General features: G+C 44.5%; 1 protein-coding gene across 1 annotated transcript; it reads right to left on the bottom strand.

Annotated features, from left to right (window-relative positions):
- Nucleotides 1-4,159: 4,159 nt before the first annotated feature.
- On the bottom strand, nt 4,160-18,548 carry LOC109882343 (aspartate aminotransferase, cytoplasmic). Its single transcript, XM_031804940.1, has 9 exons — nt 18,018-18,548; nt 12,531-12,712; nt 12,133-12,256; nt 10,229-10,341; nt 9,871-9,975; nt 9,604-9,754; nt 9,231-9,396; nt 8,737-8,879; nt 4,160-8,401 (listed from the first exon to the last, which is right to left on the bottom strand). The coding sequence occupies exons 1-9, from the start codon at nt 18,124-18,126 to the stop codon at nt 8,262-8,264; spliced, it is 1,233 nt and encodes a 410-aa protein (XP_031660800.1). The 5' UTR covers nt 18,127-18,548; the 3' UTR covers nt 4,160-8,261.
- Between the last annotated feature and the right edge of the window lie 255 nt (nt 18,549-18,803).

Raw genomic sequence — 18,803 nt, 5'->3', positions numbered from 1 at the left:
AACACAGGGAGCTGAGGGTTTAGCTTCTGGGCTGAGAGGATGTGGATACAGGGGGCTGAGGGCTAGGGGGGTTGGGTTTGTACAGGAGCACATGGACTGGGTGTATGGAATGCACTGCTTACTGCTTTCCCTGTAGAATATTAGCCCAAATTCCCTTAGTTCTGCTATAACTATCTGCATGCACGAATCATAGAGCTTGGTGTACAATGATGTTTCCCCTAGACACTAATCAAAGGTCACTTCTGGCGTTTTATCCCCAAATAGTAAGGTTAGGATTGTGTATTGGGAAGCTGATGCTAGATCTGTGCCTACAGTGCCTTGCAAAAGTATTCATCCCCATTGGCGTTTTTCCTATTTTGTTGCATTACAACCTGGGATTTAAATTGATTTTATTTGGATTTCATGTAATGGACATACACAAAATAGTCCAAATTGGTGAAGTGAAATGAAAACAATGTCTTGCTATAATTTTATTTTTTTAAATGGACAAGTGGTGCGTGCATATGTATTCACCCCCTTTGCATCAAAGCCCCTAAATAAGATCTGGTGCAACCAATTACCTTCAGAAGTCACACAGTTAGTTAAATAAAGTCCACTTGTGGGCAATCTAAGTGTCACATGATCTGTCACATGATCTCAGTATATATACACCTGTTCTGAAAGACCCCAGAGTCTGAAACACCAAGTAAGCAGCACCATGAAGACCAATGAGGTCTCCAAACAGGTCAGGGACAAAGTTGTGGAGAAGTACAGAACAGGGTTGGGTTATAAAAAAATATCAGAAACTTTGAACATCCCACGGGGCACCATTAAATCCATTATCATTTTTTTTTGAAAGAATATGGCACCACAACAAACCTGCCAAGAGAGGGCCGCCCACCAAAACTCAAGGACCAGGCAAAGAGGGCATTAATCAGAGAGGCAACAAAGAGACCAAAGATAACCCTGAAGGAGCTGTACACTCCACAGAGCTGGCCTTTACGGAAGAGTGACCAGAAAAAAAGCCATTGCTTAAAGAAAAAATAAGCAAACAAGTTATGTGGGAGCCTCCCCCAAACTATGGAAGAAGGTACTCTGGTCAGATGAGACTAAAATGGAGCTTTTTGGAAATCAAGGAAAACGCTACGTCTGGCGCAAACCCAACACCTCTCATCACCCCGAGAACACCATCTCCAGCATAATGCTGTGGGGATGTTTTTCCATCAGCAGGGACTGGGAAACTGATCAAAATTGAAGGAATGATGGATGGCGCTAAGTACAGGGACATTCTTGAGGTGAAACCTGTTTCAGTCTTCCAGAGATTTGAGACTGGGACGGAGGTTCACCTTCCAGCAGGACAATGACCCAAAGCATACTGCTAAAGCAACACTCGAGTGGTTTAAGGGGAAACATTTAAATGTCTTGGAATGGCCTAGTCAAAGCCCAGACCTCAATCCAATCGAAAATCTGTGGTATGACTTAAAGATTGCAGTATACCAGCAGAACCCATCCAACTTGAAGGAGCTGGAGCAGTTTTGCCTTGAAGAATGGGCAAAACTCCCAGTGGCAAGATGTGCCAAGCTTACAGAGACATACCCCAAGAGACTTGCAGCTGTAATTTCTGCAAAAAGTAGCTCTACAATGTATTGGCTTTGGGGGGGTTAATTGTTATGCACGGTCAAGTTTTCAGGTTTTTTGTCTTGTTTCATGTTTGTTTCACAATAAAAAATATTTTGCATCTTCAAAGTGGTAGGCATGTTGTGTAAATCAAATGATACAAACCCCCCCAAAATATATTTTAATTCCAGGTTGTAAGGCAACAAAATAGGAAAAATGCCAAGGAGGGTGAATACTATCACAAGCCACTGTATTTAAGGACAACTCCTACCTTGGGACTCAGCTTGATGCAGAGAGGAGCAGGACACAGACCTGGGCTTATGAAAAGCCAGGCTGAATTGGATGTGTAGTTTTAGTGGAGGAGTTATAGTCTATACAAATCTGATAAGCATGAGAGAAAAAGACCTGTCTAATATAAGCTGACAGCTGAAGAGCACAGTCAGGATATCAGGACAATGTATCATTTTCAAGAACAGACAGACACCCCTGTAAAGTCAAACAGGCTCAGATGAGAGGAATGGATGTTGTTTGATAGGAATGTATGCCAATGTACACAGGGGTTTGGAGTTAGAGATGTATAGAGAGAGGAAGAGGTGTTATAGTGCCATTACTTTAATATATAGGTTGTCAGACAATGGGCTCTGTCCTATTCATTTGTAGCATTAATAATTCCCTAAAACCTGCCTGGGACCATCACTATTCACTACTGGTTAGCTGCTATTAGACTGAGCTTAAAATGAGCTGCTCTGGATTGTGCTGACAGATGACTGATTTACAGACAGCATATACAGAGGGAAGTAGAGAGAAACAAATGAAGAGAGATCCTGCGTCACAGCGCTGCACTGCAGGGAAGGTGGGTGGAGATGTGATGCACTCTGACTTCAAGCCAGTGCTTTCCTTGACGCACACAAACACGGGGGTGATCTATGGGGAGACTCAGTGGCATTGATTTACTTCGCCTGTAAGGACTCCACTGAACAGCTTTGTCCCTCCCACACACATCCTTATGACCTGACAAATAGCTGAGCTGGAGAAGTCAAAGAACAGAGAAACCAAGCAACTCAGTCTCATGCTCTCAGAGAAGATATTTATTGGTGAGGGAGACAGAGATTCAGCAGATAGAGATGTATATATATATATCAGAGAGGAAGAGGTGAAGGGAGAGGGATAACTGGGTCAAATATCTATCTTCTCCAGCAGGTGGTGCTATTTTGTTTCTTTCACTCACCAAGCAAAGAGTTTTTGTATGGAGGTCAATGTGTGTTGAATTTGGTTAACAAAAAAAATGTATGGCTTATTTTCTACATGAGGTTTACTTGATCTAATCGAAGTTTTGTAATGCTTATGTTGTTATGAGAGTACTGATATAAGTAGGATACGTGAAATCCGGTCAACTTTGAGAAAAAACACTTTATATCAGTCATCTCGAGATGGCTATGCATATTCATGACATGAGGCTAGCAGCGTAGCATCTCTCGCCATACAGGCGGTTGACGTCAACAACCCAAAATAAAATATTCTAAAAAGTATTAAAGTAACGAGATGTATCCACCAATCCAAAGAGAGGAATAGACGCTCAGCCGTCGTTCCACTCTGTGGACAAATCCCATTGTTAGGGAGGAGACATGCAGTACCAGTCAAAGGTTTGGACACACCTACTCATTCAAAGGTTATTCTTGATTTTTACTATTTTCTACATTGTAGAATAATTGAAGACCAAAAAACTATGAAATAACACATCTTCATTTTATTTATTTAACCTTTATTGAACTAGGCAAGTCAACTAAGAAGAAATTCGTATTTTACAATGACGGCCTACCCCAGCCAAACCCTAAGCCAGATGACGCTGGGCCAATTGTGTGCCGCCCTATGGGACTCCCAATCACGGCCGGTTGTGATACCGCCTGGAATCGAACCAGGGTCTGTAGTGATGCCTGTAGCGCTGAGATGTTTTATTTAACTAGGCATGTCAGTTAAGAACAAATTCTTATTTACAATGACGGCCCACCCCGGCCAAACCCTAAGCCAGATGACGCTGGGCCAATTGTGTGCCGCCCTATGGGACTCCCAATCACGTCCTGTTGTGATGCAGCCATTGAATAAGGGTATCCAAACTTTTGCCTGTTACTGTAGTTCTCATCATTATATCCAATTCTCTGTTATATAGATTATGTGGGAATTTAGGGATGGTTCAACAGTTTACAAGATCTTCAGAATATCAGGGTTCAGGATATCAGACCTCCCAATGAATGTTTTAAAAACTCCTCAATAAAAATACTATTCTGGACTCCTGTATTGCCAGTGTTCTTTGTTTCCTGCACTTTCATTCCCGATGTCATGAGAAACACTCAAAAAAAGAGAACTTGCACAAACAAAATATTATTTCTGTCCTGGTTCTCAGAAGAACTTTCCTAAGAATTACAACATACTGTGAGAAACAGGAAGGCAGTGACCTATACTGACTGGGCCAAAACACTACACACACGGATAACCACATAAAAACCCTGTTCTGATTCCAGGTTGTTTCTATGTTGTAACAGCATTCCATGACTCTGACACATGGTGGTGGGTAGACGTTTATTCAAGGCTTCAGTCAAAGCCCCTAGAGATACATAGGTTTTCACTTACAGACACTAGCTGTGAGCGCATTTCATTTGTGCAATTTTGAACATTACATGTATGTCATTGAGATGGTAGCTACTGATAATAATGCAACAATAATGCTACAGACAGAGACAGCATCAGAACAGACTGATTGGACATCCACATTGAGCAGACCCTTAATTAAAATGCTGAAAACAAAAAGAAAAAAGGGATTATTGCTCTCTGATTGAGAACAGTCCTATTTGTCCCTACTGAAAGCACCCCGGGACTTTGATAACAGTCCTATTTGTCCCTACTGAAAGCACCCCGGGACTTTGAGAACAGTCCTATTTGTCCCTACTGAAAGCACCCCGGGACTTTGAGAGCAGTCCTATTTGTCCCTACTGAAAGCACCCCGGGACTTTGATAACAGTCCTATTTGTCCCTACTGAAAGCACCCCGGGACTTTGATAACAGTCCTATTTGTCCCTACTGAAAGCACCCCGGGACTTTGATAACAGTCCTATTTGTCCCTACTGAAAGCACCCCGGGACTTTGAGAACAGTCCTATTTGTCCCTACTGAACGCACCCCGGGACTTTGAGAACAGTCCTATTTGTCCCTACTGAAAGCACCCCGGGACTTTGAGAACAGTCCTATTTGTCCCTACTGAAAGCACCCCGGGACTTTGAGAACAGTCCTATTTGTCCCTACTGAAAGCACCCCGGGACTTTGAGAACAGTCCTATTTGTCCCTACTGAAAGCACCCCGGGACTTTGAGAACAGTCCTATTTGTCCCTATTGAAAGCACCCTGGGACTTTGAGAACAGTCCTATTTGTCCCTACTGAAAGCACCCCGGGACTTTGAGAACAGTCCTATTTGTCCCTACTGAAAGCACCCCGGGACTTTGAGAACAGTCCTATTTGTCCCTATTGAAAGCACCCTGGGACTTTGAGAACAGTCCTATTTGTCCCTACTGAACGCACCCCGGGACTTTGAGAACAGCTTCCTCAACAGAGCGCTCCATACAGCTAAGGTCTGAGGTAATACAGGATTTTTACTTCAAGTCCCGTTGCACTAAAATAAACATGATTGTAAATATAACGTCCTACATATATTTAGTGCGTGACTGATTTGGTCAATTGATTGTTTCACTCTAGTACTTTTTCCAAGTCAAATACTGTTTACTTGGGTCACAGTTCATATTTTGCGACATTCGCTCTCAAGTGGACCCAAACAACTCCTCCTATAAAACATATTCAGGTGGTAAGTCAAACAGAATAGGGAATGTGTGTTTTACAATAGGAATGGAATCATCCTAAACGGGTAGTTCTTGAATTGTGGTGGTATTTGCGTGTCTTGCAACCATGAAAATCACTTTAAAATGACAAATAGTTACACATCAATATAACCAAAAACGTTTTGAACTGTTAATCTATGATAAAACATATATATTGTCCTTTATACTGCAAAACTTTGTTTATGCATTGTTTTTAAAGTACTTAGGGTAAGCAAATTGGCTTGTCCCAGTAGTGATGTGTAGAGGTGTACAGACATTGGCTTGTCCCAGTAGTGATGTGTAGAGGTGTACAGACATTGGCTTGTCCCAGTAGGGATGTGTAGAGTTGTTTAGACATTGGCTTGTCCCAGTAGTGATGTGTAGAGGTGTTTAGACATTGGCTTGTCCCAGTAGTGATGTGTAGAGTTGTTTAGACATTGGCTTGTCCCGGTAGTGATGTGTAGAGGTGTTTAGACATTGGCTTGTCCCAGTAGTGATGTGTAGAGGTGTTTAGACATTGGCTTGTCCCAGTAGTGATGTGTAGAGGTGTACAGACATGTTTTGGGGATTTAGATGTATTACTTTTAATGCTATGTATGAAATGTATGTATCAAAATGCATGTATCATATACATCAATAAAAACAAAAAGAGGCTATTAAAATAACTATTTATTTTAAAATAATATGTCTGTCCCTCAGGTGTCTGTCTTTGGTGTTCCTGCCTTGACAATCACTCATTGCAAATATAAACAAGAACCTTGAACATTCCCTCCAGTGGTAAACGTATCAGGGAGGGGTCCATATGGAAGAGAATTGTTAATTAATCACACCCAGTATGTCATACGTTTGAAAGACTCCATTGATACTTTGGTATGTCGAAATCCAAGGTGTCCCTCTGTTATTCAATTTAAAATGTAGGGAAATTACACTGTGAGCTAAATTATTAATCATGTCAAAAATTATTTTCAAAAAGCTAATGACTTTAGATTTGAGTATATGTTGCATCAATTTAAGAAAATAACCAAAAATGTCTCATTGGTGTTACTACTCCTACCGATGGCACAATGTTATCATAATGTCATTAAGCAGTCATCTTAGTTGATGTTGAATGGGAGGATACACTAAAACACATTTAAATAAACTAAATCTAGAATAATTAAGTCAATTGTTTTGCCAAAACGCCAGTCCCCAATGCCACAGCAATACTAATCACATTGTAATGTTAATAACATGATTAAGCAAAGGAAGATCATCACCAGCTAGTCTAATACACCCAGATACACTTGGCCTGTGTCTCAATAGTTTAAACACTATAGCTTATTTTCCATATCTCCTTTCCTTGTGTCCTTCCCTCCATGATCACTGATCTGGCTGTACAAGACAGGTGGAAGAAACATCAGTTTCAATGAAGGAGGAAAGGAAGCCATTTCAAAGTGTCGAGAGACACCCAGTCAGTGCCTTAGTGTGGAACCACACAGCATCTACAATGTCCTGACACAGACTGCTTATTCGTGACACCACTGAACACAAACACTCAAAAGGAAATGACACCCCTCTCCACTGCAAGCAGTATTGATGAAGACGCACAGGGATGACAAACACACAGGGATGACAAACACACAGAGATGACAAACACACAGAGATGACAAACACACAGAGATGACAAACACACAGAGATGACAAACACACAGAGATGACAAACACACAGAGATGACAAACACACAGAGATGACAAACACACAGAGATGACAAACACACAGAGATGACAAACACACAGAGATGACAAACACACAGAGATGACAAACACACAGAGATGACAAACACACAGAGATGACAAACACACAGAGATGACAAACACACAGAGATGACAAACACACAGAGATGACAAACACACAGAGATGACAAACACACAGAGATGACAAACACACAGAGATGACAAACACACAGAGATGACAAACACACAGAGCCACACAGACAAATGATTAAGACTTGTCTTTAACTGTTACGCTGCCTTGTGCATTAGTTTAAGGGTCAAAATAGAATATATCTGTAGACAGGCAGTGACATTATCAGCTCAGCGTACAGTGGTGCGCTGGGAGTTAGGAAGGGGGCTTCTGTGTGTTTGGTCTAACACAGGGGTGGGCAAACTTTGTCTCGAGGGACAAATTGGGATTTTGAAATTCAACAGAGGTGCGCATTTTTTGGGGACCAATTGTTTGTTAAAATTAATTTGCGTGGGCCTCCCGAGTGATGCAGCGGTCTAAGGCCCTGCATCGCACTACAGACCTGGGTTCGATCCCAGGCTGTGTCACAGCTGGCAGTGACTGGGAGACCCATGAGGCATTGGCCCAGCGTGGTCCGGGTTAGGAGAGGGTTTGGCAGGCCCGAGATTTCCTTGTCCCATCGCACTCTAGCGACTCGTTTGGCGGGCCAGGCGCATGCGCACTGACACTGTCGCCAGGTGTTCAGTGTTTCTTCAGACACATTTGTGCGGCTGGCTTCTGGGTCGGTCGGGTCATGGTCGGTTGGTTCGGTCGGGTCATGTTTCGGAGGAGGCACGGCTCTCGACGTTCGCCTCTCCCGAGTCCATACGGAAGTTGCAGCGATGGGACAAGACTAACTACCAATTGGATACCATGAAATTGGGGAGAATATTTTTTTTTAAATAAAAATATATATATATATTTTTTTCAATGTCTCACAGGCCGGATGTGGCCCGTACCTGGCTCCCCCTTGGTCTAATACATTATACACACACACTGCTGGTGGTGGACAGGGGCCAGTGCTAAGGGTATTGTTGTCTTCTACTGGACGTTGACAACAGTCTCGTGGATAGACTTGGCCACATAGTCGATGTTCTTAGTGGTCAGACCACACATGTTGATACGACCGCTGGCCATTAGGTAGATACTCCTCTCCTTGATCATGTACTCCACTTGTTTAGCTGGAGAGAGACAAAATATTAAAAAGGTATGAACAAATCAAATGGTATTTATCAAATGCTTCATAAACAGGTGTAGACTAGCAGGGCCCTTTACTGTATGATTCCATGTGTTATTTCATAGTGTTGATGTCTTCACTATTATTCTACAATGTAGAAAATAGTACAAATAAAGAAAAACCCTTGAATGAGTAGGTGTGTCCAAACGTTTGACTGGTACTGTACATATAGGTAGAGAGAGTCACCAGGCAACAGGACAGATAATAAACAGTAACAGCAGCGTATGTGATGAGACAAAAGGTGTGTGTGTGTGTGTGTGTGTGTGTGTGTGTACACACGGTTGAGGCCAGTGAAGCTGAACATGCCGATCTGCTGTGTGATGTGGTCCCATGTTCCTGGTGTTCCCAGAGCCTGCAGTTTAGCCTGGAGTGAAGCCCTCATCAACAACACACGGTCTGCCATGGTCTTCACATTATCCTTCCTACAACAGGGAGAGGAGGGATAGAGGAGGAGAGAAGGAAGATGGAGGGAGAAAGAGGAAGGGATGAGAGAACGAGCGAAGGAGAGAGAAGGGGATGAAGAGAGGATATATTTCAAATTACAGGAGGTTGCTGAGGGGAGGGTGCCTCATAGTAATGTCTGGAATGGCATCAAACAGGTGGAAACCATGTGTTTGAGGTGTTCAATGCCAATCCCATTGACTGTCTTCCAGCCAGTACTCTGAGCCCTCCACAAAAAGGTTCCACTGGCCGCCTGTGATTTGTACGTTTTCAACAGTCATGTAGAACTGTTGGCAGTGGATACACTACTATGGACCTGTGTGTGTTCCCACCATTCAGCAAAGAGTTCAGCTGTGTTGAGTGTGATGGCGACTAGCCTGGCACCCTGGGAGGGAGGGTTGGACCAGGTTACCCTGACAATCTTCTCCATCTGAGACAGAACCCTCCTCACGTTGTCAGCATCACGAGCTACGATGGTCAGGTTCCCCACACGTTCATCTGAAAGGAGACAGAATCTTCATTTCGGGTCTCTGCAGTTTACAGATTGCATTGTGTAGAATGTAATGTGAAACGTGAGAGGTGAGAGTAGGAATACATACTGCAGTTTGGTTTCATTTATGTTTCCCTGCATCTTACTGGGTGTGTGTGTGTGTGTGGCAGGGTGGGGGGGGGGGGGGGGGGGGGGGGGGGGTCTTTCTGTCTCACTGTAAAGGCCAAAATTCTTGGAGAAGGACTGGGCACAGAACATCTCAAAGCCCTGGGTGACAAAGTAGCGCACTGCCCATGCATCCTTATCCAGGCAGCCTGACGCAAAGCCCTGGTACGCAGAGTCAAAGAACACAAACAGCTTCCTCCTCTGGAGGGAGAGAGAAAAGAAAAAGGACAAAGATTAAAACATCTTCAGAAATGAGAAAAGATGTCATGCCAAAAACAAAAATGGTATTTCCTTATAATGTGTACACACAGTCTTACCTCCATGACCTCAGCCACCTGCATCCACTCCACGTGTGTAGGGTCTGTGCCGGTGGGGTTGTGGGCACACGCGTGCAAAACGAAGATGGAATGCTTTGGTGCAGTCTGGGACCGGGGTCAAAGGTCAGTGTTAGACTACAGGACAGCCAAATGACAGAGTACTGGGAGCTGATACAGGAAGTTGGTATCGTTAAAGCTAAACATATAATTTTCAACAGTGTGTAAAAAGCTAATTTACTTTCAAGGTAGACATGACCATTTCTGATATTAAATATTCACTATTGTGAGGTCAACTCAGAGTTCGGGAGCCGGTCTGGTCTCCATGTCAACACCACCTGTTCAGAGGTCAGCAGCTCACCTCCAGGTCACCTAGGAAACCGGCAAGATCCAGACCCCGCTTCTCTGCGTCCCAGTACTTATAGGGACGGACGTCCTTGAACCCAGCGTTGGCAAACACAGAGTTGTGGTTTTCTAGAAACAAACAGAGCAGGTTTTATAACACTCTGCCTTTTCCCTAACAGAGAATTATTTTCCAAATCATGTTTCTTGAGTCCTCCTTTGTAACATTAGCTGAAATTATTTGATGGCTCTATTGCAGAGCCATCAACCAAAATAAAAAGTAACATGCTGTATTTGTAAATCACCTAATAATTAACTGTTAAGAGGACAACACAGCAGTATAAGTGCCAGATAAAATAACATATCAAGGCCTCTCGAGTGGTGCAGCGGTCTAAGGCACTGCATCGCAGTGCTAGAGGCGTCCCTACACACCCGGGTTTATTCCGAGGCTGTGTCGCAGCCGGGAGACCCATGAGGCAGCGCACAATTGGCCAAGTGTCGTCCGGGTTAGAGGAGGGTTTGGCCGGCGCGGAATGTTTTTGTCCCATCGTGCTCTAGCGACTCCTTGTGGCGGGCTGGGCACATGCACGCTGACTTCGATCGCCAATTGTACGGTGTTTCCTCCAACACATTGGTGTGGCTGGCTTCCAGGTTAAGTGAGCCGCGTGTCAATAAGCAGTGTGGCTTGGCGGGGTTGTTTTTCGGAGGACACACAGCTCTCGACAAAAAGATAAATAATAATAGAATAAAACAAAGAATAAATACACAATGAGTAACAATAACTTGGCTAGTCACTGACCTCCTCCCTGTAAGCTGTCTCATCAGCAAACTTAATGATGGTGTTGGAGTCACACAGTTGAGGGTGAACACGGAGTATAGGAGGGGACTAAGCACACACCCCTAGGTAATTTCACCAATTCGGCCACTTGGGTACATTTGGGCAACTTGTGTGGGACACCTGGGTGACTTCATGCTAAATATCATGTAGCTCACCCATTCCTGAAGTTATCAGTCTGAAACATTGCACACCTACAGTTGCCCTCTTGTGTTATCCATCAAAATGATCTCCAACATCCTATCTGACTGTGTGGCTATTCTAGTACATGTGAAAGATGATACTACAACAATAAAAAACAGAAAACGTATGCTCTTTCTTTCTCTTTCCTTCCACCAGATCTACTGTGTTATATTCTCCTACATTCAATTAATATTTCCACAAACTTCAGAATGTTTCCATTCAAATGATACCAAGAATATGCATATCCTTGCCTCTGGGGCTGAGCTACAGGCAGTTAGATTTGGGTATGTCTTCAGGCAGAAATTGAGAACAAAGCGATGCAGCCATAAGAGGTTTAAGGGTCAGAGTGGCAGATATGTTGTTGCCAGGATGTCTGGGATGATGGTGTTGATGTGAGCCATGAAGAGCCTTTCAAAGCATTTCATGGCTACAGATGCAAGAGCTACGGGACAATAGTCATTTAGACAGGTTACTTTGGCATTCTTGGACACAGGAACTATGGTGGCCTGCTTGAACCATGTAGGTATTACAGGCTGGGTCAGAAAGAGGTTGAAAATGTCAGTGAAGACGTTTTCCAGTTGGTCAGCGCATGTTCTGAATACACATCCTGGCCCTGCGGTCTTGTGAATATTAACCTATTTTAAGGTCTTACTCACGTCAGCTACGGAGAGAAAGATCACACAGTTGTTCGGAACAGCTGGTGCTCTCATGCATGGTTCAGTGTTGGAATTTAGCTCGTCTGGTAGGCTCCAGTCACTGGGCTCCAGTTGGTGGCTGGGTTTCCCTTTGTAATCTGTGATAGTTTGCACGCCCTGCCACGTCATATCTGTCTGATTATACAGCTCCGGATCAACCGTACGAGCAGAGATGTAGACAGCTGTTTTGTCGTTCCAGTGTGTGCCTACCCCAGGTTGGCGCTGAGACGTAGACAGGTGTTTTCATGTTGTCGTTCCCATTGTACCAGCGTCTGAGAAACTCAGCCCCCATCTTCAGAGCACCTGTACCCCCCAGACATTGCACCGCTCCCACCTGACAGAGAGAGAGACAGACAGACATACAGAATGAAAGTGAGCGGGAGAGAGAGGAGGATAGGGAGAGAAGAGCGGGAAAGAGTGAGAGAGCGATAGGGAGAGGTGAGAGAGCGACAGAGACCGAGGGGGTGGAGGAGAGACACTAGATAAGTGACTTAACTGCTTAAGAGCAATGTAGCTCACCAGTACTAATTTAAATGCAAATTCAACTCAATATATGTACGATCGAGCACACACACAACCCACCAACACAAACTCATAAACTACCCTACCCTGTTCTCCTGGATGGCAGGGCTGTCTTCTCCCAGGGCGATCTTGGATGCAGAGGACCTAAACTCAGGCAGACCCAGGATGGGGAGGTACTCATGGTTCAGACGGTTGTCTGCTACGATGAGCTTCTCCACCTTCTTAACCACGGGCAGCACCCAGGGCTGGCCCTCATCTGTCCTGTAGGCTGGAGGGGAGAGACAGGCAAGCTATAGCGGCTGAGGAGGGATACAGTGTTTCCAATATATGGGCCTAATATAGCCTACTAGCTAAGTGTTTTTACGAGAGTTGTGTTTACTTTATGTTGTACATTTTGCAGTAGCCCAACTCTGGCTTTCTCTGCAGCTGGCATTACTGCCCTGTTGAGCAACCCACTCAGGAGGAGCATTACTGCCCTGTTGAGCAACCCACTCAGGAGGAGCATTACTGCCCTGTTGAGCAACCCACTCGGGAGGAGCATTACTGCCCTGTTGAGCAACCCACTCGGGAGGAGCATTACTGCCCTGTTGAGCAACCCACTCGGGAGGAGCATTACTGCCCTGTTGAGCAACCCACTCGGGAGGAGCATTACTGCCCTGTTGAGCAACCCACTCGGGAGGAGCATTACTGCCCTGTTGAGCAACCCACTCGGGAGGAGCATTACTGCCCTGTTGAGCAACCCACTCGGGAGGAGCATTACTGCCCTGTTGAGCAACCCACTCGGGAGGAGCATTACTGCCCTGTTGAGCAACCCACTCGGGAGGAGCATTACTGCCCTGTTGAGCAACCCACTCGGGAGGAGCATTACTGCCCTGTTGAGCAACCCACTCGGGAGGAGCATTACTGCCCTGTTGAGCAACCCACTCGGGAGGAGCATTACTGCCCTGTTGAGCAACCCACTCGGGAGGAGCATTACTGCCCTGTTGAGCAACCCACTCGGGAGGAGCATTACTGCCCTGTTGAGCAACCCACTCGGGAGGAGCATTACTGCCCTGTTGAGCAACCCACTCGGGAGGAGAATTACTGCCCTGGTGAGAAACCCACTCGGGAGGAGAATTACTGCCCTGGTGAGAAACCCACTCGGGAGGAGAATTACTGCCCTGGTGAGAAACCCACTCGGGAGGAGAATTACTGCCCTGGTGAGAAACCCACTCGGGAGGAGAATTACTGCCCTGTTGAGAAACCCACTCGGGAGGGGATGGTGCCAATGAACAGCCCCTGACAACCTGAAGAGAGTTTGAACACAGATGGAGATGTCACAAATACACACTACTACACTAGAAGTATTATTGCTCTGCAAGACCCAAGTAGACTGATTGGTAATTAGGCCTACCTTCCGTCTCTCCCTACCTTCCGTCTCTGGCGGGCAACTTCATGTGTATTTTTGACTGTTAATTGTATGATATTGTTTAACCTGTGTGTGTGTTATACGTGCTGCACTCGCTACCTGACAGGTCCACATTGTAAATAACAATTTGTTTCCTAATTGACTTACCTGTATAAATAAAAGTGAAATAAAATTCCAACTTTGCAAAGGTTTGTTTTCGTGGTTTTATCGGATCAGGATACAATCGGATACAAATGTCAGACTACAGCCTTGCACTTTCCCCTGTGGCCCTAAACCCCAGCCAGCCACCACTGATAAGACAGCAACACTAGTAACTTACTCTGAGTGAACAGTGTTGAGCTAATGAGGACAGGGCACTCCTGTCTAACAGGCTTTTATCTGTTCTGTTCTTTATCTGTTCTGCCTGCAATAGTCTGTAGACATACTTCCATTCACATCCACTTTCTAACATGGCAAGAGGCCTAACTGTATCAGTTGTGACTGAAGTTCAAGAGAAAACAGATATTTTCCTAAGTGGACATGGGTCCATCTCCTCTATTGGGGCGGCAGGTAGCCTAGTGGTTAGAGCTTTGGACTAGTAACCGAAAGGTTGTAAGATCAAGCCGAGCTGACAAGGTGCAATCTGTCGTTCTGCCCCTGAACAAGGTACTTAACCCACTGTTCCTAGGCAGTCAATGAAAATAAGAATTTGTTCTTAACTGACTTGCCTAGTAAAATACGTCATGGTATTTCTCTAGCGTAGCGCAATACTAACCCTGTAGTCCTGAGAGGCCATGTAAGCAGTCACAGACAGCACACACACCAGAACTTCAGCCTTTTGGCCTCTGCGCTGCAGTGTTATATATTAACAGCACTCCACACAAACATCCAGAAAGAAGAACAGTCACAAAGTGTGAAGTGGCTCCGTTCCACCCCAAAGTGCACTACTGGGGTGTATTCTGGCTAGTGTTCTCATAGGATCAGCGTAGAGCGCGTGAATGGGAGTGAATTGCTCTATGACCACGGTCCATTGATCTAGCTACAACTAATACTGATATGACCATGACGCATTTATCTATATCAACAACTACCGGCCTGTTCCAGTCTGTTCCTACGCCAGTGACAGAGCTACTTCCTTGGATGACTGCCAACTACAGGTTATAGACCTTGCTATGCTATCTGTGCCGACCCTTCCTGTCTCAGTCTCCAGTATCTATGCTGCAATAGTCTATGTGCCAGGCGGCTCAGGTCAGTCTGTCCTATCTAGTGTAATTCTCCTGTCTTATCTGGTGTCCCTGTGTGATCTTAAGTATGGAGAATTAGAGGGAGCAATCGCTCTCTCGCTTTCTCCCCTTCTCAGAGGACCTGAGAGATAGGACCCTGCCTCAGGACTACCTGGCCTGATGAACTTCGGCTGTCCCCATCCCCAGTCTACCTGGTCATGCTGCTGATCCAGTTTCTGCTGTTCTGCCTGCAGCTATGGAACCCTGACTTGTTCACCGGACGTGCTACCTTGTCCTGGACCTGATATTTCGACCTCTGAATGTTCAGCTATGAAAGGTCAACTGACATTTACTCCTGAGGTGCTGACCTGTTGCACCCTCTATAACCACGGACTATTATTTGACACTGCTGGTCAACAATGGACGTTTGAACTTCTTGAAGAACGACATGGCCTCAATGGCCATGTACTCTTATAATCTACAACTGGCACAGCCAGATGAGGACCAGCCACCTCTAAGAGCCTGGTTTCTCTAGGTTTCTTCCTAGGATCCTAGCTGTCTCGAGAGTTTTTCCTAGCAACTGTGCTTCTACATCTGCATTGGTTGCCATTTGGTGTTTCAAGTACTTTGTGACTACTGCTGATGTAAAAAGGGCTTTATAAAATAAATGTGATTGAAATTTGACAGTAGATTCTGCATAATCAATCAGCAGAGCAAGCAAGAACATCACGCATGTCATGTCCAGCCTGAGTTCATCCAAATCAAATCAAATGTATTTATATAGCCCTTCATACATCAGCTGATATCTCAAAGTGCTGTACAGAAACCCAGCCTAAAACCCCAAACAGCAAGCAATGCAGGTGTAGAAGCACAGTGGCTAGGAAAAACTCCCTGGAAAGGCCAAAACCTAGGAAGAAACCAGGCTATGTGGGGTGGCCAGTCCTCTTCTGGCTGTGCCGGGTGGAGATTATAACAGAACATGGCCAAGATGTTCAAATGTTCATAAATGACCAGCATGGTTGTATAATAATAAGGCAGAACAGTTGAAACTGGAGCAGCAGCACGGTCAGATGGACTGGGGACAGCAAGGAGTCATCATGTCAGGTAGTCCTGGGGCATGGTCCTACCTTCTCCCTCCTTACCTTCTCCCTCCTTTGAAGAAGTGTGCTAGCCTAATCACTGATCTGGATAACATGATTGATTGGATAGGTGAAAAGGTTTTACCACATAGAACAAATCCAGTCATGTTACAGGGAGGGAAGAGGGATGATGCATTCGGTCACATTTTTTCAAACAGGGAGCAGCACCACAGCAACATTTGATTTACTTTTATTTAACTAGGCAAGTCAGTTAAGAAAAACATTTGTATTTACAATGAAGGCCTACACCGGCCAAACCCGGACGGCACTGGGCCAATTGCGCGCCGCCCTATGGGACTCCCAATCACAGCCAGTTATTATACAGCCTGGTTTCGAACCCGTCTGTTGTGACGCCTCTAGCACTGAGATGCAGTGTCTTAGACCGCTAGACAACTCGGGAGGTCTTTCGGATATTGTAGTTAATAGTTAGTCAGACAGGATTAGCTAGCTAACTGTTAACTAGTAGCGTTAGATGGCTAGTTACTGTTTAGCATCTGTTTACTTGATAACTGTTGTGCTGAAAATCTTCCCCCACCAGAATACGCTTCCTATTTCGCTACAAAGCATCCTTCACTCATGTTGCCAAACATAACCTCGTAAAACTGACGATCCTACCCATCCTCAACTTCGGCGATGTCATTTAAAAAAATAGCCTCCAAACCCTACTCAATAAATTTGATGCAGTCTATCACAGTGCCATCCGTTTTGTCACCAAAGCCCCATATACACTACCCACCACTGGGACCTGTACGCTCTCATTGGCTGGCCCTCGCTTCATACTCGTCGCCAAAACCACAGGCTCCAGGTCATCTACAAGACCCTGCTAGGTAAAATCCCCCCTTATCGTAGCTCACTGGTCACCATAGCAGCACCCACCTGTAGCACGCACTCCAGCAGGTATATCTCTCTGGTCACCCCCAAAGCCAATTCCTCCTTTGGCCGCCTCTCCTTCCAGTTCTCTGCTGCCAATGACTGGAACGAACTACAAAAATCTCTGAAACTGGAAACACTTATCTCCCTCACTAGCTTTAAGCACCAGCTGTCAGAACAGCTCACAGATTACTGCACCTGTACATAGACCATCTATAATTTAGCCCAAACAACTACCTCTTCCCCTACTGTATTTATTTATTTAGCTCCTTTGCACCCCATTATTTATACTTTCCACATTCTTCCACTGCAAATCTACCATTCCCGTGTTTTACTTGCTATATTGTATTTACTTTGCCACCATGGCCTTTTTTTTGCCTTTACCACCCTTATCTCACCTCATTTGCTCACATTGTATATACAGTCAATAATACAGTAGAAAAATAAGTGTATGTTTGTTTTACTCCACGTGTAACTCTGTGTTGTTGTTTGTGTCGAACTGCTTTGCTTTATCTTGGCCAGGTCGCAATTGTAAATGAGAACTTGTCCTCAACTTGCCTACCTGGTTAAATAAAGGTGAAATAAATCAAATGTTATTATGGCGGTTGATCGCGGGGGAGGCAATAGTAATGTCTGCAGTTTTCGGTTTGGATATTTGTTTGAAGTGTATTAGTCTATAAATAAAACTCTTTGCCAAAATTCGTCATCTCTCCCAAGTCTTATTCGACTAGTAGTTGTTCTGAAATGTGTACTGCCTACATTTGACTCCCTACTCGATGTTTTAATATAACACACATACATTCATTATTAATTTCGGTTGTCTAAAAGTATGCAATAACATTGTAGTTATTGAAGACCGCCACGTGAAGTTCTTTCAACACAAAGTATTTGACTCTAGTGACAAAATTAAGGACATTAGAAAGAGGGGACTGGTCATATTATCACATTTCTTACCTCCAACACCGAGGTTCACCTTCATGGGGTTCGGGTCGTCTTTGAAATCATTCGACAGTTTGAAGACCGCCACTGGGGTGGCTTGGGGAACCTCACCGAATAATGACATGATGATGAATATTACCGAAGCGGAATTGTTAGCTAAAACGGAAAAACAACCGGAGACAAACCGCTGTTCAGTCTAATGGAAGAAGTAGGAAAATAATTTCACCTAAAACTTGGATGGATTTGGTCAGTGGAAAATGGGTGTGAGAGATTTGACCAATAGAAATTGAAAGCAACCAGCTTGATTAAAAAATCAGCCAATCTTAGCGACGATTGAAAAGGGGAAAATAATTTGACGTGATTGACAGTTTGTGCCAATGACTAAACATTATTGGAGATTGACGCGTTCATGTGCAAATCTCGGTCGCTGAATATGAATAAACGGGTTTAACGATGTTTTGGTTTTTTCCTTCAAAAAAGAGTGTATTCGATGAATACCCCGGGCATGACCCAGTGACCGTGTTAGCGTTGATTGCGTTTGATTTGGAACCGTGAGCAAGGTACCCAGTTCTGGCCAATTAAAAGCAACGTAATTAATAGGATTCTGTGTTTTCATATGTAAAAGTCATTTACTTTCTGACAAAAATGCCTTGATGCTGGCATCGCCTGGTCACATGACGGGCCATAAACTAGTTCAACCCGGGGCAGTTTAATCGATTCCCTTCAATGTACAAACCTCTAGGAAATAACTACAATGTTATTGCATAGTTATGTAATAACATTTATTTCTAAGAGGTTTCT

Source organism: Oncorhynchus kisutch, linkage group LG25 (assembly GCF_002021735.2).
Source record: "Oncorhynchus kisutch isolate 150728-3 linkage group LG25, Okis_V2, whole genome shotgun sequence".
NCBI classification, from domain to species: domain Eukaryota; kingdom Metazoa; phylum Chordata; class Actinopteri; order Salmoniformes; family Salmonidae; genus Oncorhynchus; species Oncorhynchus kisutch.
Note: the sequence above shows the minus strand (reverse complement) of the source record. Positions and strands in the feature narration are given on the sequence as shown.

What these genes read in the sequence shown, in the direction of transcription:
- LOC109882343 (XM_031804940.1), bottom strand. Translation starts at nt 18,126, where the DNA reads ATGTCATTATTCGGTGAGGTTCCCCAAGCCACCCCAGTGGCGGTCTTC. An exon ending in CTGCCATCCAGGAGAACAGG is followed by an intron (nt 12,257 to 12,530) that starts GTAGGGTAGTTT and finishes TCTCTCTGTCAG; the next exon opens with GTGGGAGCGGTGCAATGTCT. An exon ending in GCTGAACTCTTTGCTGAATG is followed by an intron (nt 8,880 to 9,230) that starts GTGGGAACACAC and finishes TCCCTGTTGTAG; the next exon opens with GAAGGATAATGTGAAGACCA.